This window comes from Phragmites australis, chromosome 7, assembly GCF_958298935.1.
Source record: "Phragmites australis chromosome 7, lpPhrAust1.1, whole genome shotgun sequence".
NCBI lineage: Eukaryota > Viridiplantae > Streptophyta > Magnoliopsida > Poales > Poaceae > Phragmites > Phragmites australis.
In genome coordinates this window covers 37,770,035-37,793,520 of record NC_084927.1, presented here as the reverse complement: position 1 = coordinate 37,793,520, position 23,486 = coordinate 37,770,035, and the positions used below count along the sequence as shown (strand labels likewise).

Here is a 23,486-nt window from a genome sequence, read left to right as displayed (position 1 = left end):
AGTTGGGTTGAACTTTTGGGGAAAAAAAGAATTACAAGAAAAGTTAGGACATCTAATCTAATTTTAAGGGCTTGGTTGGACAGCAACCTGTGGATCCAAAATTCCAGGCCCAATTTAAAAATACATAAATAAATAAAATCCAAGGCCCCGAACGAATCTGGAGCGTCTCCAAGTGCAACTGAAGAAGGTTGACTGCCTGCCTGTGTCCAGTACGGCGGTTTTCTTGGGGACCCGGTTTTTTCGGCTATAGCTAGCGCTGTTTCACATGACAGGGCGCGGGGCTGCTGGCTGGTGCGGCGCTCACGAGTCCAACGGGCCAGTGCTTAATGCTCACCGTATCAGTTTGCAGGGTTGGTTTCACATGGCTGAATGGAATTTTTGGCACAAAAGGTGTGATAAGGATGAGAACGGCAGGTTCTTTCACCAGGTTAATGTCTCGATTGTCATGACTCCAGATTTTTCTAAAAAAGTTTCGAATTCGGTTTTCTCCCGGAAAACGTTTTCATGATGAATCAGAATAAATTTGTACAATCGTTTTGCTAGTTCTGCAGATTCAGATTTTTAAAAATTGTATACTAGAGGAGATGATTATAGTGAGAAGTATGATTTTGAATGACTCTAGTGCTATTAAAAAGAGAGAAATATTTCTCTTGATTTCTTGTATGAATCAGAAAACCAAACTACTTATTTGACAAGAATTCTTCTGTTTCTGAATAGAAACACCCCCAAAATTATGCTGGCTGGAGATGACTCCAGGGTCTGAAACGATATTGTTTCCAAGTTTTGCTGTCACGTTCTCGTGCTCCTGCGTAATCTCATAAGCAACACTTAACAATAGTTTTTTCCTTAATAATAACTTCAGTGCACCTAAAAGAAACTTAAGAGCCAGATCGATGGAACTAGACACAGCCCATCTTGCAGAGTTGCAGACCGCGTACAGGTGGAACAATCGCACTGAACGTAACGAGAACGATGAGCTAGGTAGTGAAAAAAAAGTATAAAGAGAGATGGTGCTCGTGCTAATCTCTTTCTTCCTAGTCTGGAACACGTGTCTGGTGCCAAGAAAGACACGTTAAAAATCACACCATACAACAGATCGACAGTACAGACTAACAGTGATATGTGCAATTCCTCACAGAAATGAAGAATGAGCAGTCACTGAACCAGAAACATCGCAGCTAAACTGATAGGCTGCAGTGTATCTCTTTAGGTTTGTGGAAAATCCCTCATTATACATTGAATGCCAGTAGTTAACTAGGCAACCAGATCGGCAAAATGGACATGAGAAACAGGGCAATGTTTCTTACTCTTGTTGCAGCAGGTATACAATTACAGACCACAGATACAGACTGAACCACACCATCTAACCTGAAGGCTGCCAGACCGAGACACATAGCATGACAGCACCCATCCTGAAACACTTGCAGCAGGTGTACATGGAATGTTTTGCACGCAACACAAGTACATTATCTGCAATGTCCTCAAAATGCTACATGTAATAACAGTTTGTAATGTACAATAGTTTATTGATATTGCTTTATTGAGACATGATAGAGCATCCACTAAAAGCAACATAGGGTGATTGTGGGTTTGTTTAGAAGCCATGCAGCACTCAAAATGTCCCTCACCCATGAGATGATGGAGGTGGCATCGGATAGGGCATTGGAGCGATGTTTACTGGGGCACCAGGTACTACAGCTCCTGGAACCGGGGCGTGCATGCCATAGGCCATATGAGGTGGAACAGGAACAGGAAGCGTAACGGGAGTCCCAACCGCTGAGACAAGGGGGCCACCAACTGGCTGTCCGATTGTGGTACCATAAGCATCGACACCTGGAGGAGTATTTGCTGGCTGTGGAGATTGCTTAGAGGACTTCCCAGGATTTGCAGCCTGCCCATTTGTTTGACCAGTGATTGGCCCCTGAGCAGCTGATGTATCTCCGTTGTTCACACTGGTGATGTCATGTATACTTGACCGTCGCCTCTCTCTGTTCATTGAGTTCAAACGGATAAAATACTTCTGTGCATGACTAGCTACTTGAGTCGGTGTCCTTGAGATCACAAAGTTCCGTGAGATGCTACGCCAGTCACCTTTGCCATACTTTTCAAGTCCAAGAAGGAACAATCTGTAAGATCAGAATCAAGCAAAAGAGCACATCAGTAGCAGGTAAAGTAAAACCTGGATGAAGGAAGCTTTTGGGAATAAGCTCCTTGGATATTTTAGCTCCAGAAGAAAGGAGCAATAATTAAAATAAAGGATTGAATTCTTGCATGGAAGTTACTATTCTTAGATCGAGAACATCCAGAAGAGGAAAAAGAAAGCTGAATGTGTCATCTATTACTTCACAGCAAGCACAACGCAATGATTAGAAAACCTCTTTAAACTGTATGCATATATACATACTTGTGAATTAGGTGCATGCTCAACGCATTTCTAACTACTATTACTACTACTTGCATCCAACTGCTTCTGCTTCATCATTTCACTTTCTGACATTGGTAAGCAAGTTAATTGCATGGCCACCATTTTAGTCATTCAAACATTAAATCACATGGAACCCATCCTTACCTCTCTATTTCTGTAATGGAAGTTCACAAGAATTTTTTCTTTATCACTCACACGGCACATTGTGAATTAATCACCTACCGGAAATACTGTACACAATATAGTTTAGCATGCCAACAAGAGGTCGTAGATATCAATAGGAGTACTTGTAAACGATACATATATAGCACCTACATGCACACTCGAACATATGATAACTTCTTCAGGCTTGGCAATTTAACACTGAATAAAGAATTGACCCATAGGTGCCACATACAAAATATCAAAAGATGCTAAGTACAACAAATGAAAACAGGAAAAAGAAAAGAGAATACACCAATAAGCATGAAACTACATATATAATAGAAGCACCTAATTACAGGGTGCTGGAGATTCGATTTGTGAAATGCTAATTATGCAACTAAAGTACGAATAAGGGGAAAATAAGAGCTACATGGTAGCTGAGTTTTCCTTTTACTGGCTACAAATTATAGCATGGGCAATTAGTTTATCAAGGTCTATTTTAGCAATTCAAGAAGGGCAGCCTGCCCGAAAAGAAAACGGTCTACTCGAACAAGTCCATGACAAACAGAGGGCACAACATAGAACATGGAAAAATGCATCCAAAACATATTTCTGAAAACAATGATACTTTTGTATTACATTTACCATTGTTCTGAACTCTGAAGAAAGGTTTTCATGCAGATAGTGGAAGCAAATTAAACAATCTGTAGTTCCATTAATGATTATCCCTCACATATATGGTTAAATCCAGTACAGATTGAGGATGTTCCAACATAGTACACTCATTCCACCATGACATCACATAGCATATCAGTGACTGTTAGAAAGATGTTGACGATTCATAAATCAATGGAGTAGAATAATAGCATGTGTTAGCCAAACTAACAAAGCATGCAGCATTTTATCTAATCCACCAATAGGTGAATGGCAGCTGAAAAGAATCTTGCAGAACATTCCTAGTCCGCCAAAACGCACAAATTGACACTCCTCCGTGCACTCAGCTTACCCGTGAGCAGCAGCAGCAGCAAACTAAGCAACAAATTTCCAAAATCTCCGACAGAATACGACAAGGACACAAAATAATGAACATAATCCCAGATAAAACAGTAGCATCCTAGCTCCTGGAACATGCAATTTGCCCACTGAAATGAAATTGGGATCCTACCTGTGCTCATCCTCAGCCCAGCCAATAAAAGTTCATGCAGGAGGAAACGGGCTAATTCCCCAATATAAGCAAAGGTGCACACCGACCCACCTAGTAGGCAGTACTCGCGCCCAGTTTTGCCTCCAAGAGCAGCAGGTAAACTACCTAAACAATTACCGTCCAGATTCTATGACAACTATGCAGATTAATTAACATAATGCCTTATAAAACAGTAACGTTGAACATTCCAACCCAGGCAATCCAGCTACCAGATAACCATCTACTGCAATTTTAGGCAAGAGAAACAAAGCTGAAGTGAACCTGTGCTCGTCCTCGGTCCAGGCGATCCCCTTCCTGCGCTCCTGCTCGGCCGACTTGGCCGACCCCTTCTCCCCGTGGCCCCCTCCTCCCCCGCTCCCTTTCTTCCCACCCCCGCCGCCCCCTTCCTCGGTGCCGCCGTCAGCAGCATACGTGGGGAGCGGCACGCGCCCCGCCTCGATGCCGTCGACGTCCTCCACCAGCAGCTCGTAGTGCCGCCTGACCTCCTCCGCCGTCTTCCCCTCGACGGCCTCCGCTATCTTCTCCCACCTTGTGTCACCCTCCTCGTCCTCCTCCCCCACCGTCGCCACCGCGTTCTCGAACGCCTTCTCCTGCTCGCGGGTCCACGCCCCGGACCCCTCCTCGCCGCCGCTGTTGCTCGCCTCCTCCACGGCCATGGCTGCCGAGCGGAGCAGAGCAGAGCCCGAGGAGTAAACCCTAAGGAACCCCGCGGAATCCGCGAGTAGGGTTTCGAGGTTTTGGGGAACGAAATGGAGTGGCGGCGCGGCGAGATAAGAGGAGCAGCAATCTGGTTTTGGAAAGGGAACAAATTGGGGGCTTCGAGAAGGGGAGGGGAGGAGGCGGAGGTGGAAGCGGAGGAGGAGGAGATCTACTGGCCGGAAGACGTGTCACCTTACCGCGGGGATATTTTGGTTTCACCGCGCGGCTGCGACTGCGGCTGCGAGAGAGACGGGGCCTAGCTTCTGTGTGGGAGGAGGAGCATGGGCATGGCACGGCAGCGTGTCGGCCGCTGGCGCCGGCCGTGTCAGCGCTGGAGTTGGATGATTGGCGCCGGCCGGTTAACTGGTCTCCATCCCTTCGTCGCCTGACTAATCATGGATTTATAAAATCGTCTAAATTTTATTAATAGGACTAGAACAGGCTTACAATCTCCATCGGTGTGCCTGTCTTATCTCCGGCTCCTCTTTAGATAGTCGTTCTAACACTCATAGTGTATGCTCTTCGTATTTTCTGGTGCCGCATATTTTATCTAGGCTTAATTCATCTGCTATTGTCTTTTCTTCGTATTTATCATAAACTAGTGACAAGTTCATAAAATCCTCAATATTTTTATTGATATGATCATGATACAATTCTCTACCGGAGGTTGCAACGATCCATTGCCTCTCTCATCTCTAGTTCTTTTTGTTGTAGGTTGTCATTGTACTTTCAAATCGCATCCTTACTATCTCTTGGTGCTGCAAGCTTTGCTCAATTATAACTTGATTGTTATTATCTTCTCTATCATATGCAACTTTTAAAGTCAAGTATTCTTATTTGAGCCCTTGGATCGAGACGCTAGTGCCGTTCGATGCTCCTCTTAAAAATATTTTGGTATTAATATAACAACACTATTTATCAGCCCCTCTCTTATAGAAGAAACACGAGGGCGAGATTGATCGCTCCAAAGACATACTATTTTTATTTAGAAAAATATATTTCAATATATTAATGATAACACGTACGACACAAAATAACGTTGTAGAGACTATGATAGCAACCTAAATAGCCAGCCATGTTACGCAACAATCATAAGATAATAATAATTGGTGCCGATCAGTTAACTGTTCTCCATCCGTTCATCGCCCAACTAATCATGGATTTATAAAATCACCTAAATTTTATTGATAGGACTAGGATAGGTTTGCAATCTCCACCGGTGTATCTGCCTCATCTTTGCCTCCCCTCTAGATAGTCGCTCTTACACTCACGGTTCATGATCTTCGTATCTTCTAGTGCCACACCTTTTATTTATGTTTAATTCACCTACTATTATCTTTTCTTTGTATCTATCGGTAAACTAGTGACGAGTTTATAAAATCCTCTATATCTCCATTGATATGATCATGATACAATTCTCTATTAGAGATTACAACGATCGATTGCCTCTCTCACCTCTCTCATCTCTAGCTCTCTTCCTTGTATGTTGTCGTTGCATTTTCGGTTCGCATTGTTACCATCTTTTGGTGCGGCAAGCTTTGCTCAACCATAACTTGATTATTATTATCTTCTCTGTTACATGCAGCTCTTATAGACATGTATTCTTATTTGAGCCTTTGATAAAGACGCTAGTGCCGCTCGATGCCCCTTCTTAAAAATATCTTAGTATTAATATAACAATACTATTTGCTAGCCCCTCTCTTAAGAAGAAACATGAGAGGGAGACTGACCGCTCCAAAGTCATACCATTTTTATTATGTATTTTTATTAAAAAAATATATTTTAATATATTAATAATAACACGTACGACACAAACAGCAACTCAAATAGCCAGCCATGGATATGCTTACATCGCTTGCCCTAGCTTTGCAAGTATTTGTTGGTGTTTTGAGATATCTCAGTGGTCCACATATATGTGCAAATTATGATATTTGTCAATCTAAATCTTTAGATCAACCACTAGTACCGAGCAGTAGACATGCACTATTTATTATCTCAAATACGAGCACATAATATTAATTGTTAGAGTGTCAATCGAAGATGCATAATAATTATATTATAAGAAATCGTTATAGTTTCAACTGATTAACCAGCTCTAGCCATTTCATTGTTAGTTATAGCTAGAAGACACTTATATATAGTTAAAGAGGCACAATAAGATATTTTGGTTTCTTTTTCTCAATAACTCCTCAAGTTAAGAATAAAAAAATATATAGTTAAATATATATATATATATATATATATATATATATATATATTTGTGCTAAAAATCACAAAGCAATTTATTTATTGCCATCGTCTTCAAGCAAAAATCATCGCCGGTGAATCAAAAACCACCCGGGCAAGGTAAAGCAAAGCAAAGCAAATCAAATTCGACGCAGCGAGCCGAACGAGTTGTGGGGAAAGGAGATCACATTCCGCTCAGAAATCTCCATTCCAATCTCTCTCGCCTCGCCTCTCCTCTCCTTCGCTCACCATGCTGCCGTCGCACCTCAACGGCCACTCCCCCCTCGCGGGCCGCCGACCGCGCCTCTCTTCCGCCGCCGGGCAGTCCCTGGCCGCGGGGGCGGGGGCGGGGGCGGGGGCGGCGTTTCCGCTGGCGGAGCACGACCGCATCTACTTCCAGTCCTACTCCCACATCGGCATCCACGAGGCTATGATCAAGGTAAGCCAGCACGCCGACGCCCAAATTCTCACCCGCACCCGATTGAATCGCTTGCTCGTGCAGACCTTTAAACCCTTAAACCCTAAGTTGCTCGCCGAATCGCATCGGGTGCCGTGTTTCGAATTGGATTAGTAACTTGGCGAAACAACGTGTGTTACGTTTCGTTTTGGCAGGACCGCGTCAGGACTGATGCTTACCGCACAGCGATCATGCACCATCAGAAGTTCATCGAGGGGAAGGTAAAACTGCTCACCCTGAGTTGGGGGTTGGTTTAGTGTTTGGACATGACGGAGGTCTAAATTTCAATTATGGCTCCAAAATTGTGCAGGTTGTGATGGATGTGGGGTGTGGGACTGGAATACTCTCAGTGTTCTGTGCTCGTGCTGGTGCAAAACGAGTAAGATATGTGATCATTCTGTTGAAACATCTGGCCAAGTATTGTGTTTGCGTTGGAGCATTTTTGGTATTCTGCTTTGTTAGTTCTGGCCCTTTAGATCGCATATAACTAATTCCACATTGCACTTTCCATCCGACTGGGATTCTGCTCTAGTGAATATCATTATACCCTGTGCTTTGATCCAGATGTAATTTTGGAATTACACGGTTCTGCATGCCAATTAGCAACTTAAATGAATTGTCTGCCCTCATTAAATGCTGGAATGGAATTTTAAGACTTGATTTTGTTTGTGTACAGAAAAGCAAACCCAGTTTAAATCTATCCGTTCTATATTTCTATTCGACTTATGATAGTGACAGAAATCTGGGATAACTAAAAAACTGGCAAGACTTGGGTTTTGCCAGAATTGCATTTGAATGGAATTGCATGTGCTAATGATCTGTTTTCACAAATCTGTTTGTTCTTCCTTCTGACAACGATTTATTTTTGTATCTGCCTCTTTGCACCTCTTTCAGGTGTATGCTGTAGAAGCTAGTGAAATCGCTACCCAGGTAACATGTTACTTCCGAAGACATGCTCTAATATCAACCCGTATGCTTTCTTTCTTTTGTTTGTTGTTTTTCTGTGACATATCTAAATTTATGTTTGAACCATTTTAAAATCGAGAAGTCAAATTAGGCGAGCTATACAATTATGAACCTAGTTTCAGTTAAAAAGTTCATGTTTGCAAAGTGACGTACTCAATGCAACGTGTTCCCATGATGAAAGATGATATAATGGGCAGTAGCTTGTGGTTAAATTTGAGAAGAGGTCCTCAAGTGTTCATGATACAGTTAGACTTTGAACTTTGCTTTCCATCTGCCAGCATGAATACAATTTACCAGTCCCTACCATCAGGTGCAAGTAGGAATATGAAAACATGGTGCAAGACATCTTTATCATTGCATATATAGGATAACACCTTTGGGAGTTTGTTTTCTAGAAAAAAAATTTGTTTATGGATTTTTTCTTATAGCGGATATTTTTTTTCTAGATTTATTAGTTATTACATCTGAAGGTTGTAACTACTTGGTTTTCAGTTGTAATATGTCCAAAATGCCCCAACAGTAGGGTGGTTGTGCTATAAACTCTTCCTTTTCATGCAGGCTTGTGAAATTGTAAAAGCAAACAATCTAACTGATAAGGTTGTGGTCATTCATGGACGCGTTGAGGTGAGATTCTGATTTCATGTTTCTTCTTAGTTATTGCTTATTAGATTCCTTTAGTTGTGTTGGCAACTTGGCATTATTGTTTTTTCGTTTTTGAGCAAGTTTGATACTTTTCTTCTCTATGGAAGGGTTATCTGCATTTAATTTGTTTTACAGCTACTTGGTTTATTAGAGCAAGCACAATTTTAGCATGATCAGGGCATAAATTTATGTTTCCTTTTGAATTTTGGTTTGACTTAATCTCTGCTTCTCTAATATCATTATTGAATGCATTTGCATTTTTATTCCTTACATTCTTGCCTTTTGATCAACACTAATTTTTCTTTACTGTTGAATTGCCATTGCAGGATGTTGCTGTTGAGGAGAAGGTTGATGTAATAATATCAGAATGGATGGGTTATATGCTTCTGTATGAGGTACCTTTTTCAATGTAGTTCTTGTGGATCGTTTGTAATGCATGTTGATGTGCTCTTACTTTTGTTAGTTCTAAATTCTTCTGATTTTCTCTGTAGAGTATGCTGCCAAGTGTCCTATTTGCAAGAGATAAATGGCTTAAACCTGGGGGTCTTATTCTTCCTTCTCATGCTACGGTATAATTAGCACATGGGATTTAATTCATCATGAATGAGCACTTGTACACACGTGCCCTCTCACACACAATATCACAAACATGTAGGCACAAAAACAGTTCACTACTTTTGCAATATGTACCTTGCCTGTTTGCTACTTTGCTTAAGCCATTTAATAAGTTTTTAGTTTAAATAGGCAGAAGCAATATCTCTGGCGACTCCAAATATTTAATGTTTAATGTTTAAAGGGGCTATCATATGAGGCCAGAAATATTATTTCCTGCACAAACTGTGCCTTGATTTATCATCTTTCACAATGAAACACTAATGATGTTGATTTATCATCTTTCACAATGAAACACTAATGATGTTATGGTGTATCATTGCCCAAAGCTGAATGCTTATGCATAATGCATGATTCTTTTCCATAGCTCTTCATTGCTCCCATAACAAATCCTGAGAGATATGAAGGCAGTGTTGATTTCTGGTGTGATGTCTATGGCATAAACAGTAAGTTACTGTCATTTCCTTTTTAGAGTTTCAATATACATGGTAGTTGCCATCAGATCTTGGATGGTGGCTTCTGCATGCTATAGTTTGATTTTGAGCTTTGTTGATGCAGTGTCTGCTCTTGTGCCACTTGCCAAAAAATTAACATCTGAGGAACCCTCCATTGAAACAATTGGCGGAGAGAATGTTTTAAGTTGGCCGTCTGTGGTGAGCGTTGGAGAAGCTTCTGTGGATCACATATGTGCCTAATAAATTATCATATTTACCCTTTTGAGGCTTATTTGTGATTGAATTATAATTGCATTTCTGACATTTTTGGTGTCCTGTGGTGCACATTGTGGACAGGTCAAGCACATCAATTGCTACACTTTCACAACTGAGGAATTCAAATCTATCACCGCGAAATATAAAGTGTCATCAATGATGTTAGGTGAGTGGTGTGCCTTCAGCCATATATAGTCTTCTTCCTGTGTGCTGAATTTGCTATTTTAGTTCCTTTTGTTGTAATACGATACTATCTTTTACTTTGACGCCGTTGTAGTTGATGGAAGGACTCTGATATGTTATCTGACGCTGAATGATTTCAATTCCAAAAGTATGTCAACTATAGAGCTAAATATTAATTTGATACGCAAAATTGTAAATAGAGGCACCTACTTTATTTCCTAATCATGTGGACTCCTTTGAACCATGGGATTAATAGTAATACTGACCAATTTGACAAAGGCCATAAAAGAGTTACAGGTGGTTTTAGTTTCGTGCAAGATGTATTGTTTGTAGCCATGGCAATGATCCATTATCGCTTTGATGTGTTTGATGCTCTTATTTCTCTTATGATTTTTTTTTGTGACTATCATGTCCATATGTATAGGGAGTTTTGAACAGCTCTTTTTTCAGATCTCTTCGTAACATGCTTTTAGATATTTCTGTGTAAACTGTTTTCTTGTGAATTCAGCATACAAGTTAAACCATAGGGATTCATCAATTGTGTAGTAACATTAGTTTCCTTCACATTGGCAATTAGCACTGATTACTTGTTAATCATACTGCGGTAAGTGATCATGACCAGTCAGTATATTCCCCATGTTGTCCAACTCTCAGTTTCCTCCGTTTTGGCAGTGACATTTTGCATCAATTGAGCTAACAACTAGAACAATTGCTGTTTCTTCCTTAGTTATACTACATTGGGTGTCATCGCCTGGCACTGGCAGTATATTTCCTCATGTTATCAACTCCATGTGCAGCCTAATTTCTGTTTCTCTCTCTTCATTGTTGTTGGCACGCTGGGCTCCTTTCTCATCAGTATTTTTCTATAATCTGCCAGGCCTTATTAAGGTCAAATAAATTAATTTCCATGTCAGTGTGTCAATAATTTCTTTGGTGCCCCTTCATATAATGTTTAATATCAAAATTTAGGAGATAGCTAGTACTTTTGCATTTATTGATGTGGCATTCTTACAAGCCCGTGGTTGTGAATGCAGAATATCTAAATTTATAGTTGTGGCGACTGATTGTTAACCATAAGTAAAGAACTATATTCAATTCATACAGAAAATTCAGATGGTACCATTAATCTTTTATGGCCATTAATTTATTCGTTCTTTTATAGTTCAATCTAAGGTTCTCAGCTGTTTTTTTGGTTATTTTCTCTAATTGTAAAAATAATGCTTGGCCTGTGGATACTTTTCCCCTATCAATTTCACGGGATCAATTATTTATCTTAGTTCGTTCATAAAAAATCTGAAGCTTTTCTTTTGCCCATGTGAAGCACCTGTTCATGGCTTTGGTTTCTGGTTTGAGGTGGAGTTCAATGGGCCTGCAGAGTCTTCTCACAATTTTCCTTCCAATTTGAATCCACTTGATATTATTCAGAAGAAAAGGCGACGAGGATCAGATGACACAGTTATTCTGTCCACAGCCCCTGAGGATGAGCCAACCCATTGGCAACAGGTATTTGTGATAATGGTCTTTTCCTTCACAAAAAACTTCAGTTTTCAGTCACTCTTGCTCTTTTTGCATAATATGATCTTGGATCATCTTCTGCAGACTATTTTGTACTTCCCTGATCCTATAGAGGTGAAACAAGATCAAGTTATAGAAGGCTCTGTAACAGTGTCCCAGAGCGAGGAGAACCCTCGCTTTCTGAATATCCATCTAGAGTGCTCGTAAGTTCCTCTATCTGCCGTACATCTATAGTTCTATGCAGATGTTACTTCTATTATAGTACTATGTTGGCCAAAGCAATGTAGCTGCTCAAAACATCTTTATTATTACCTTGTTATACTGTTTGGAATTTGCCTGTGGTGTCAGTTTAGCGGTCCATATAGGTAATTTGGAAATGCAAGGATGAACAAAGGCATATGCTGCGTTCTTGTGTCATACATACACCATCCATGGAACATTTGTTGGATGCAAATTTAATGGGAAAATTCCTATTACATATAACGAAAGTCGATTAGTCAAGTGAGTCCTCCCAGCCATTGTATTAAGACATGTATGTCCCATATTGTCTTAAGAATGAGCCATGATTTGATCTGAATTTCCATACAGGAAGCATCAATCTGACAATTTGCAAGCTGTCCTGTGGTATAAAGGATGTGAAGCTTTCCGTCAAACTTGCATTCACATTTGTGTAGCATTGTATGATTTGTATCTTGAATTCTTGCTATTATGTTTTCCGGCACTAGTTTTCAAATAATATATGAATATTTAGCACACGGCCTTTTATGTGTTTATAAATCAGATTAGCACGGTTCCTTGGTTTCTATCTCTTACGCTCTTCCTTTTATTTTTGTACAACAGCACCGAAGGACAAACATTGTTGAAAGACTGTGCCATGCGATAGGCTGGTGTTTCTAGTTACTGCCGCTGGATTCCCCAACCTCTATAGGGAAGATCCTACAACTTGCAAGATGGTCTCTTTCTACAACCACGAATTGAACTCATTGGTCATTGATGTCAAACTTCTCATATGTGCCAATAACCGTTCTCATATGTGCCAATAACCGTAGCACTAGCATGCAGTAGATGAAGAATCTTTATTTATTCTTTATTTCTTCATCTTTTTATTCCTTTTATTCGAGATGAGGTATCTGTACTGATCATGCAAATTTTGCATCCGAGTTCAATGGATGTTGGATTGCAGGGTGAAAAATTGTCAAGTGCTTTATTGGTAATTGATTTTGCATGTTCTGATTAAACCTTTGAGCCTCGCTGTTCCAATAGTTGGGCTGCGGGATGAGACGAGTAAGATGAGTAGGATGAAAAAGCGGGCATATATAAGCTGTTTTCTCTTCGATCTAAAAGGATACAACCTATCTTTCCTTGCTGTGACATTGAACTTTTTCTTTGTCGAGAGGCTTGTACTTTAGTCATGTTGACAAAGTCTGCATAGGCAAGGCTCGGTGTTGAGCACGAAACAATCGACATGATTGCTTTGAATCTCCTTGTTTCAATCCAATCGTGAGGCCTGCAAATTTAAGTGTCTTTGTCAAATAGATTGACTTATGTGAATCTGTTGCTGCCCCTTTTTGCTACAGTAAAATATAGATGATAAAGGCGTCTTTAGATGAAATCGGCAACAATGAAAAAAATAAACAATATATATTGACGTATTTACCAAAATAGATAATATATTGTTGTATTTATAAATCTAGTACTTATATTCGGCACCTCAAATACCGAAAACCAAATTTCGGAATTTCAAAAACCGAAAACGGACTAGCCCCATCTTTTCCGGCAACTGAGGTGCCGAATACGGCATTGATCATCGTATTCGATAGCTTATCTACCGAAATCTCTGTGGCTGCCGAATACGGCGAACAGTGCTGTATTCAGTATCTTAGCTGCCAAAAGCCGTCAGGCCTGCGTGCCGTCGCATTGCTGTAGAAAGTCGCTGTCGTCTTGTCGCCACTCAGTCATGTCGTGTCGCTCGATTTCGGTGCTGTGCGTTCGCGTGCTGGTGTTTTTTTTTTTTTTTTTTGCTTTCGATGCGTCGTGTGGTGTCCACGCATGCTATAAAACGAGGAGAGCAGTAGCACAACACAAAGAGAGGAGAGCAGCAGCAGAGCGAGGCGAGGAGAGAAGAAGTAGCACGAGGCTAGAAGCGAGAGGAGTAGCATCACTGCGAGGCAAGGAGCGAGGAGAGGAGCAGTATCAGCGCGAGGAGAGGAGCTCCAACGCTTGTTGAACAGTTTGAGAACGTTACCTCCAGTTATAGTAAGTACTTAAATTATGTATGTAATTAATACTTAGATTAGTAATAGTAATTAGAGTAAGTAGATTATTTAATCCGTTCAATTATATTTGTTAAATTATATTAAGTTGATAAAATAGAGTATTTAGATTATTTGAATAGTTTGATTATATGAATTTCATTAGTTAGTGTAATTAGATTATGTACCTTGTTAAAAATATGAAATTCACTAATCGGTGTAATTAGATTATTCCCATGGTATAACTGTATGCATGTCATAACTAGATTTTTTTACATAATTTAACCAGTATTATTAGAGTTATTTGATTAATCTTATTAATTAGTGTAATTATATTTATTTGATTAAATAGCTTAATCACTTAGATTAAATAGAGTAACATGATTAATCGGTAGGGTGAGTATTGTTACTTATTATTTATTGAGGGCATAACTAGTTGTGTACCCTACATACACTTAAGTAGTTATTTTATTAAATGTATATTTATTTAGCAGATATGGTATGACTTTTCATATTTATTATGGAGAATGTCCTGCTGTTTTGCAAGGGAGACTCGTAATAATTCAGAACCGCTAGCACATAGAGAGTCCGGTTGATGTATCTATTGACCTAGATGGCATGAAATAACATGTTATGAGCTTTTTGCGTGTGAACCAGCAGGCTATAATATTGTCATAGAAGGTGTGAACTGCTTGCTCTAAATAGCTCGATCGTTGTCCATACATTGTTTGAGATGGGTAGGAACATCGCATGAGCTTTTGCTCACGTAAGGTATTGGAGGGGAACTTTGATATAGGGGTGTACGTAAACATAGTACCACGACTTGTGCATGGTGATGCAGTGACTACCGTGAAAGGATCAAGTCAATAGGTGATGCATGAAGAGGACCGGCAAGCCTCAATATGGACCGTATGAGTACCCATTAGTATGACAATATATATCACTTATGTGGCACTTTTCATATGATTTCATACACTGCCTTGCTAATCTCCCATCTCATTTCATTTGTCTAATCTTCTCCACCTATCCGTGACTTCATGGAATAGCTGGATATGAAGCAAAATGAGCACCAAAAGCGATGGATCGACATGAGCATACGGTGGAGGAGGGAAGCGTACGAACATCAGGACTACGAGCAACAGCAAGAGGAACTGTGGCTGAAGCGTCAGGAGGAAGAGCACATGAGGAAGACAATAGAGGAGCGCGCCGCGACTGAAGCTCGCAAAGAAGAGAGGGAAAGGAAGCGGGAAATGATCTGTCGCACTAAGGTGGAGGACCCTGATACCCTTAGGAAGGGCAAATATTCTAGGCACACTCAGTAGAGAGTATCTCTAATAATCCAATCTATTTTTATTTTGTAAGGCAAGTTAGGTTTAGCAGCAGCACTTTATTATGTTAGTCATTAGATATACCGTACATACCAACATTTGTTTATTATCGTATGTAACCTATGTACCGGGTTATATGATAATTGCACTTCACAACTACTATTGTTTGATAAATTCAAATTTGTGTCATCCTAATGTTACTTTACAAAGTCACACCATCGATTTCCATCAAGTGAATAAAGAAATGTGTGAAAAAATCTCTCCTCGCTGCTAATTTAGCTAGCTACCAGTGGGCTGCAAAACTCGCATGCACCCAAAGCACGAATAATACGTGACTCGGCCGGCGTGATTTCGGCAACTCAGGTGCTGAATACGGCATTGCACGCTGTATTCGACACCTTGCCGAATACAAAAAGCTTTCAGCAACTGAGGTGCCGAATATGGTGAACAATATTGTATTCGGCACCTGAGTTGCTGAAATTAGTGGGCCCAGGGTGCATTCAGATTTTGAGGGACTAAAATCGGGTTTTGGATTTTGAGGCACCGAATACAGGTGTTAGATTTGTAAATACGCCGATATATTATCTATTTTCGTAAATACACTAGCGTATATTGTTTATCTTCACAAATACGCTAGCACATGTTGTCTATTTTTCTATTTTCCCCCGATGAAATCAAGTGCAAGCTTACCTATCGTCATTTTAGCTGTAGAGCTGCTTCGAATCCGCAGTCTTGCGTGTGGCTGAAGCTGATCTTACTTTATTACGCTTTACCCATTTTTTTCTTCTAGTGTTGCATTGTTGCAGTTGAAAATGGCCCACTTAATTCATTTTTTTTAATTGGGTGGTAGTGAATCTTTAGTTTATTTTTTAATTTTGGGTTAGCCTAATGACAAAAAATATATATATAATTTGTATTTCTAGTGAGTACTCAATGGGTAGTTCTAGTCATTATTTAGTTTATTTTTTTAAGTTAATTAAGTGAAGGTGAATCTTTAGTTCAATTGAATGAGTTTTGGGTTGAACAATGACAAAAAGATCTTAAAATTGCATTCCTATCTGCCCAAGCCACCGTATCCAGAGCCTGGCAGCATCTGACAGATGGCCAAGCCGCACGGCACGCCGGAGAAGGACGTCGACGTGACAGGGTCGAAGAGCGGGTCAGCCTGCGTGTAGCATTGCACGCATGGCTGACACTACATGGACGTTCCATACTGTAGTTTTCACATTGCCACGAGAGCTCGCTCTCCATTTTTTTTTAATATTTTTAATAATTACAAAATTACATGTCGGTTTGAAAATTTTGAAAGACTAGGCGACCGTCGCCTGTTGAATGGGCGAGAGTAACATAGTAGGCCAGCATGACTGTCCATTGATGGGGCTAATAAGGTGTTGCCTGTTGTTTGGGCGACACCTTACTCTTGCCCATCCAGCGGGTGATGGGCAACACTTCGCTATCGCCCAATCAAATGGTGGTAGTAAGATGTCATCCGTTGGATGTGTGACACGGGCGATACTTACTGTCTCTATACCAACATGCGATATCTTGCTAAACTAGGGTTTCACCACGTTGTCACTTTGGTTTGTGGCCGAACAAGCGTCATCCGTGCACCGCTATTTTTTGGTGTCTGATGTGTCCATTGACATTCAATATTTGTGAGATATTTTGGATACCCAAAATTCACAGAAACTGAATGTTGAACACGATAATTTTAATGGGATCTACGACATACACGGTGACATATATAGTACACGATGATTCTAACCTATACATGTACCATGTCTAAGCCTAACATGCCTTAGCGAATGTAAACAACATGATTACAACATATAGTCTACTGAGTGCAACGTGGGTACTTTTCCTTCATCGCCACTTCCAGTCCTACCTCACGGGCTCGACGTGCCCTCCCGTGCTTCCTCTCCCTCTCCGCCATCATGCAGTTATGCTCCTCCCTCATCTTTTGTTGTTCCTCCTGAATTCGGTTGCGTGTAGCCTCTCTACTCTCGTCAGGCGTCTCCAAGCGACGCAGTTCTGAATGTGAAGGACGAACACATCTGCTTGCGACTGCTCAATATCTAGCCACTGTAAGAAAGTCACATAGTGGTGACGGAGACTGTAATGAAGACCAATATATTCAATGGTAAATCTCAGTTGTATTCAGAGTAGTTTAGCCAGAAGTGATTACCTAGTGGCGGGAGCCAACATTAGTGCTTCCTTAGGGTGAATCGTACTTGTAGTTGCGGCACATGAAAAACATCATGCCGTAGGTGTCGGAAAACTTGGAGGAAATTATCACCCTACAAAGGTCTCCACACCAGCATATGAGCACTTCGACCTCATAGGGCGTAGTATCCGATAAGTATTTCTTGGGAAAAAGATCGGACGCCATTTTGGTTGGAGTTGTGGATGTTGAGGCTAGTGGTTTGCTTTACATGTGGCTAGGAGATAATCTATTTATATTGGGGTTTCGCTTAATCTATTTATACTGCAGTTTCGCGCTGGTGCATGAACTAAGTGCACGGAAATGGGCCGTAGGGAAGTAGTTAATTCCATTGTAAGGATTTATTATGTCAACTAAAAAGACTATTTTTGAGAAGGCTGCTTCTGAAAAGCTTACTCCTGAAAAGACTAGATTTGAAAAGGCTACTTCTGAAAAGACTACTTTTGAAAAAGCTAGGTCCGAAGTGACTATGTCTGAAAATAGAGTATATATTTACTAATGTGAGGAGTTCTAGTACAAGCCATCAATTTTATTATCACGGTTGGATGTCTACGGGTAACACAAAGTTGACAGTAATATTATGTTGATGCGGATAGAAAAACGCTTATATTGGGTGGATCGGGGATGTCTCCCCCTTCGTTGATGTGCTGCTTTGTGCTCAGCCTCTTCTTGCCGACGCAGGACTACTTCATGCCTTTGTAGTTCTTCCTCACGCCTTTGAAACTCGGTCTCCTGCCTCCTTAGAATGTCCTATCGGAGACAATGTTCCTCCTTATGCCTCTGAAGTTACTCGACATGTCGCTTGCATTCTTGCTTTCTGTATTGGCATTCCTGTTGGAGCTCATGCCGTGCCTCTTGCTGCAGTTGTGCTTCCTCCATCCTAATCTCATACTTATGTTAGGTTTCAACCTTTTTGATGTAGCCCCCACTATATGGTGGCCTGACAAGGTTGATCCATTCTTTGAAATGACATGGCTTAGGACAATAAACCCGGAGTTAGAAGTGCTCTACTCAATGTATAGTTGGGAGGTGTGGATTAAGGGCAAAAGAAGGATGCACCATGAAATCGTCGTCAAGCTGCAGACACATGAAGAGCCTCCTACCAAAAGTCTTGACCTCAAAGGACGTCAACATTCGAGCTCGGTCGCCACAGCTGCACAATAAATGCTCGTGCCATTGTGGCACTCGTATGGTGTAGTTCCTCTAGGAATACATAATGACCTGTTTCAAGATGGCAAGAGTAAACAATTATCAAGCGAAAGGATGAATTTGCGATAAATAAATAGTTGCAGTATGCCAAGTCCTTTTAGACGAAAAGACAATACCTATATGGCGCAACGAAAATAATTATGCCACGGTAAAAGGAGCTCTGGTGGTACCACACATCTATGAAATGCTCATGTATCTTGAAACTAAAGCCATAGTGATCAATGGAGGTTAGGGGCGGGAGGGGGCGAGGAAGAAGGGGGGTGGGCGGCTGACTGTGAAATGGGAGAAGCGTCCAAACAACTCGTCGCGCCACGCCCATATCTCTGGCACCAACAATAGTACCCACGCAAGGCAGGCCCATCAGCAGGGACACATACTCAAGCGTGGGCGCCATCTTGCCGCACGGGAGGCCCATCAGCAGGGACACATATTATTTTCTCCTCATATTTTTCCCGTAGGGTTTTTTTAGGAGTTCTAAAAAGAAGTTTACATTACATATAATTGATCAAGGGGAGTGTTAGAATTAGATTACAATTAATGTGATCAATTAGCAAAGGGACATGACCCTTTCATTGTGTCTATTGGAGAGAGATATGTCTCTCTAATGGCACCCCTTCATTATGTATATATACATAAACATCTTATTGAATCTATACAAGAGTTCATTTGCTACTCTATTGTCTCTCTCAATTACTATCTACACTACAACAGAATAATTATTTTATATTGCATTCCGGCTCAGTCCAGCTGTGCCCGCCCGCTCACCCAGCCGTGCCACGCACCCGCTCATCGAGCTGCGCCACGTCACGTGATCGCGCGCCAGCTGCGCCTAGCCATGTGTTCGCGTGCCTAAGCCGCCCCCGCACTCGCGCACCCACGCCACACCCTATACACCACGTGCCCCCGTGTTGCGCGCATCACGCGCCCACGCACCTTTCCCACACTGCGCTCGCCACGTGTCGCTTGTCATGTGCCATCCGTTCAGTAGTTATCCAATAACTATCATTTAGTAATTTTTCAGTAGTGTCCAGTAGTTATCATCCGGTAATTCTTCAGTAGTTGTTAGTAGTTCTGTTGTTCAGTAATTGTGTCAATAGCTGGATAACTACTGAAAATTATTTAATAGTATCAGTAGTTTAATATTCAGCAGTTCTAAGTTATAATGAAATTGTTCAGTAGTTTGTATCAGTAGTTGCTAGTAGTACCATTAATTTATTTAGTAATATAAGTACTATGACTCAGAACTACTGAATACTAAACTACTAGGCATACTGGTGAGTGCTCAGTAGTGTTCAATAGTCCATTAGTGTTAGTGGTGCTTAGTAGTGTTTAATAATATTCAGTAGTTTGTTCAGCGGTATCAGTAGTATTGAAAAACTATCAACACTCATTGGACGAGCGCGCGAGGCAAGGCTGGCGCACCATGTGGCGCATGCGAGCGAGGGCACGTGGGGACACATGGTGCGCTCTACTGCGCGCGGGTGTGCTAGGCCGAATGGGCGGGTATGGTGCAGGTGGGCTGAATGCGTCCGATTAAGATGGGTTATATGTTAGGTATAAAATACTATTCTACGTCGTAGGTATAGAATAACACTATCCTTTGTATATATAAATTCTACAGATATATTCGTGGCTCGCACGGTTCTAGTTCCCCACAATTGCACAGTAAAGAGGCTGCGGTCCGATGGAGGCCTGTCGAGTGGAGTGGGCTGAGGATGCACAGTACACAACCATGCATAATCGCAGCACAAATATCTCTGGAATTTATCTCCGCACAAATATGCATGGCGTCACAATTGCGCTCATCATCATTATCTTATGTTTCAGCTGTGCTGATTTGCTAAAGTCGACCAAAGACCACAATTTCAGCGCTCTTTCCGACTTGCATGGGTGAAAAAGCCAGAGAATCAGCATTCAGCTGGGTACGGGGTACCACAAACTGAAATCAGGGAGAGCAACGTATCAAGATGATCCTCTCCTTGATCTGTCACGCCCTTTCCGAAAAGCATTTCTCACCTATCTCACCTTGCATCCTTCTTTTTTCAAAAAAAAACTCAAAAGAACTTCTCACCAGTGAAATGCTGACGGACGAAAGTTTTATCCCGAATGCAAAGATCAGAGATCATGAGTGAGCACCAAGGCATGCTTGATCAGAGAGGAGGCTAAGAATACGAACATGGTGCTCATCATATATTATGTTTGGCAATTGGCATTGCACGCAGAGAACAATCCATATATCACTTACTATATTCGTTCTTTTTTAAAATAACTTTAGAAACTTTAACTATTAATATGCACAAAATTATTAGAATTGGGTATATAAAAATGATAGTAATGAATTTGTCATTAAAAATACTTTGATATCATTTAATTTTTATTATTTTTTAATAAGAGGTAGTTGTTAAAATAATAATCAAATATTTTTATTAGAGATCGTATTGATGTTTTAAACGATAAGTATAAAAGAACGGAGGTAGTACAACGCGAACTGCAATCCCGCAGACGTCGGTGAATTCGAAACCCCAAACGCTCCAAGGTTCATGTGCCGCATCGCATCGCAGCAGTAACTTGGTTCGCTAGGCTCCCCAGGAAGAAGGCCTCAACACATGAGCAGAGTGAGTGCATTCGAGGCTCCTCTCCGGCCCCGTAGAGCAGGCTATAAATACTCGCGCGCGTTCCCAAGATCACACCACCTTTCCTCTTTTCCCCTTTTCGTCTGATCCGTGCTGCGCATCGATCATAGCAGTGCAGAAGAGTACTTGAGCTATCGAGCAATGCAGCTTTCTGCAAGGCTCTTGGTTCTTGCCATTCTCCTCGTCGCTCTGCTGCTGTCGTCCTACGCGGAGGGCCATGACGACGACGACGACAGGCCGTCCCCGCCGTGCTCTCCCGCCGACCGCGCCTCGCTGCTTCGCTTCAAGGCAGCCATCGCCGTGGACACCACCGGCATCCTCGCCACGTGGGCCGGCGACGACTGCTGCGGCGCGTGGGAGGGCGTGTTCTGCGACGCCACCACGGGGAGGGTAGTGGCGCTGCAGCTGGAGGCGCCACCGCCGCCGCCACAACAGCAGCCGCGCTACATGGAGGGCACCCTGTCCTCTTCCCTCGGCGGCCTCGAGTTCATGGAGGCCATGGTGATCCGCGACATGGGGAGGATCGGAGGTGCCATCCCCGAGAGCTTGTCACGACTCACGCGCCTCAAGCAGCTCTACCTCGAGGGCAACATGCTCGCCGGGGGAATCCCCGGGAGCCTCAACAAGCTGAGCTCCCTCCAGTACCTGTCGCTCGCCGGCAACCGGCTGGAGGGACAGCTGCCGCCTGAGCTTGGGGCCGCCTCCGGTCTGGAGCAGATCAACGTCGCCCGGAACCGCCTCGCCGGCGCGGTGCCGCCGAGCTACAAGAATATGTCCAGGCTGGCGTACCTTGATCTCAGCAACAACCTCTTCTCCGGTGTTATTCCTGTGTTTCTTGGGCAATTCAAGAACCTGGCCTTGCTGGACCTCAGCAACAACAGCTTCTCCGGTGAGATACCGGCGTCGCTCTGCGCCTTGCGCAGCCTGACAGATTTGTCACTGAGCCACAACAAGCTCGGTGGCCAGATTCCATCCCAGATGGGCAGCCTCCAGTCTCTGAATTCTTTGGCCGTTGACGATAACATGCTTGTAGGCTCCATTCCGTCGTCATTGCTTGACCTGCACAAGTTATGGTACCTGAACCTGTCCAGAAACGGTCTCTCGGGTTCACTCCCCACCGGCACACGAAATGGGTTGCCGTCTTTAGAGTCAATGGACCTCTCCCACAACCATCTCACAGGCGGCATCGATGAATTCTTGACAAGCTTATCAGTACTGGTGCGTGCCAAGCTTTCCAACAAGAACATAAGCGCGGGCACCTCGCAGATTGTTCTTCCTCAGAGAGTAGAGCACCTGGACCTGTCAAACAACAGGATCACCGGCGTGCTTCCAGACTTCGCCGGTGGCGGCTTGAAGTGGCTGGACATCTCAAACAACGCCATCGGCGGCCAGATACCGAGCTCGGTCTCGGAGCTGAGCGACCTGGAGAGGCTGGACATTTCCATGAACAGAATCAGGGGCGCCATCCCTGAATCCATGGCGAGGATGGCGCGCTTGCAGTGGCTCGACCTGTCGAGCAACGCACTTGTTGGGAGGATACCGGACAACTTCACAAGGCTGGCAAGCGTGCGGCACGCGAGCTTCCGGGGCAATAAGCTGTGCGGGCAGATACCGCAGGCCAGGCCGTTCAATTTGCTCCCTGCAGCCGCGTACTCGCAAAACCTGTGCCTGTGCGGCAAGCCGTTGCCACGGTGCAGGAAGATAGGATGACGCACTATCACCGTTGCCACGGTGCAGGAGGTGGCATTGGATTTAATGTGCAGGAAGAATGGGGGATAAGAAATAAAGTTCAGAGGCACATGATGTGGTTTTGTCTTCTTTTATTTCAAATTTTAAAATTGTGTGTGTGTATATATATATATGCTGTTAACAATAAAAGAATCTTGAAATTCAGACAAGCACAGTTCAAAACTTTTCAATTACATTTCTTGATCAAGGTTATTTTCAATATTAAGCCTTGAACTAAATGAGTCAGGCAACCAGCCGAATAGAAAAAGAGAGACTTGAAATTCAAAGTAGCTTGCCTTCCGTCCGACGGTCATATGTGTATATATACCGTT

At 42.4% G+C, this 23,486-nt stretch overlaps 3 protein-coding genes across 4 annotated transcripts; 2 read left to right on the top strand and 1 right to left on the bottom strand.

Moving 5' to 3' along the window:
• Window positions 1-1,544: 1,544 nt before the first annotated feature.
• On the bottom strand, window positions 1,545-4,871 carry LOC133925256 (transcription factor SRM1-like). The gene is made up of 2 exons (XM_062371161.1): window positions 4,035-4,871; window positions 1,545-2,126 (listed from the first exon to the last, which is right to left on the bottom strand). The coding sequence occupies exons 1-2, from the start codon at window positions 4,427-4,429 to the stop codon at window positions 1,625-1,627; spliced, it is 897 nt and encodes a 298-aa protein (XP_062227145.1). The 5' UTR covers window positions 4,430-4,871; the 3' UTR covers window positions 1,545-1,624.
• Window positions 4,872-6,801: 1,930 nt separating this feature from the next.
• LOC133925255 (probable protein arginine N-methyltransferase 6.1) lies at window positions 6,802-12,803 on the top strand. 2 transcript variants are annotated; one of them, XM_062371159.1, is made up of 13 exons: window positions 6,803-7,137; window positions 7,311-7,376; window positions 7,466-7,534; window positions 8,050-8,085; window positions 8,680-8,745; window positions 9,090-9,158; window positions 9,255-9,332; window positions 9,743-9,821; window positions 9,934-10,028; window positions 10,167-10,251; window positions 11,590-11,771; window positions 11,868-11,986; window positions 12,624-12,803. In XM_062371159.1, the coding sequence occupies exons 1-13, from the start codon at window positions 6,949-6,951 to the stop codon at window positions 12,664-12,666; spliced, it is 1,176 nt and encodes a 391-aa protein (XP_062227143.1). In that variant the 5' UTR covers window positions 6,803-6,948; the 3' UTR covers window positions 12,667-12,803. The 2 variants fall into 2 exon arrangements, with proteins under 2 accessions (XP_062227144.1, XP_062227143.1); XM_062371160.1 differs by lacking the exon at window positions 9,255-9,332 and having other exon boundaries at window positions 6,802-7,137.
• An 8,499-nt stretch (window positions 12,804-21,302) lies between these two features.
• Window positions 21,303-23,219, top strand: LOC133923712 (DNA damage-repair/toleration protein DRT100-like). Its single transcript, XM_062368994.1, has one exon. It carries the CDS (start codon window positions 21,568-21,570, stop codon window positions 23,134-23,136), a length of 1,569 nt encoding a protein of 522 aa, XP_062224978.1. The 5' UTR covers window positions 21,303-21,567; the 3' UTR covers window positions 23,137-23,219.
• The last annotated feature ends 267 nt before the right edge of the window (window positions 23,220-23,486 follow it).

Bases quoted from the DNA above. Each gene is read 5' to 3' on its own strand.
- LOC133925255 (XM_062371159.1), top strand. From the start codon at position 6,949: ATGCTGCCGTCGCACCTCAACGGCCACTCCCCCCTCGCGGGCCGCCGA. The intron at 9,822-9,933 runs GTAAGTTACTGT...TTGTTGATGCAG, and splicing joins TGATGTCTATGGCATAAACA to TGTCTGCTCTTGTGCCACTT. The intron at 10,252-11,589 runs GTGAGTGGTGTG...GCCCATGTGAAG, and splicing joins AGTGTCATCAATGATGTTAG to CACCTGTTCATGGCTTTGGT.
- LOC133923712 (XM_062368994.1), top strand. From the start codon at position 21,568: ATGCAGCTTTCTGCAAGGCTCTTGGTTCTTGCCATTCTCCTCGTCGCT.
- LOC133925256 (XM_062371161.1), bottom strand. From the start codon at position 4,429: ATGGCCGTGGAGGAGGCGAGCAACAGCGGCGGCGAGGAGGGGTCCGGG. The intron at 2,127-4,034 runs GTTCACTTCAGC...CTGATCTTACAG, and splicing joins TGGACCGAGGACGAGCACAG to ATTGTTCCTTCTTGGACTTG.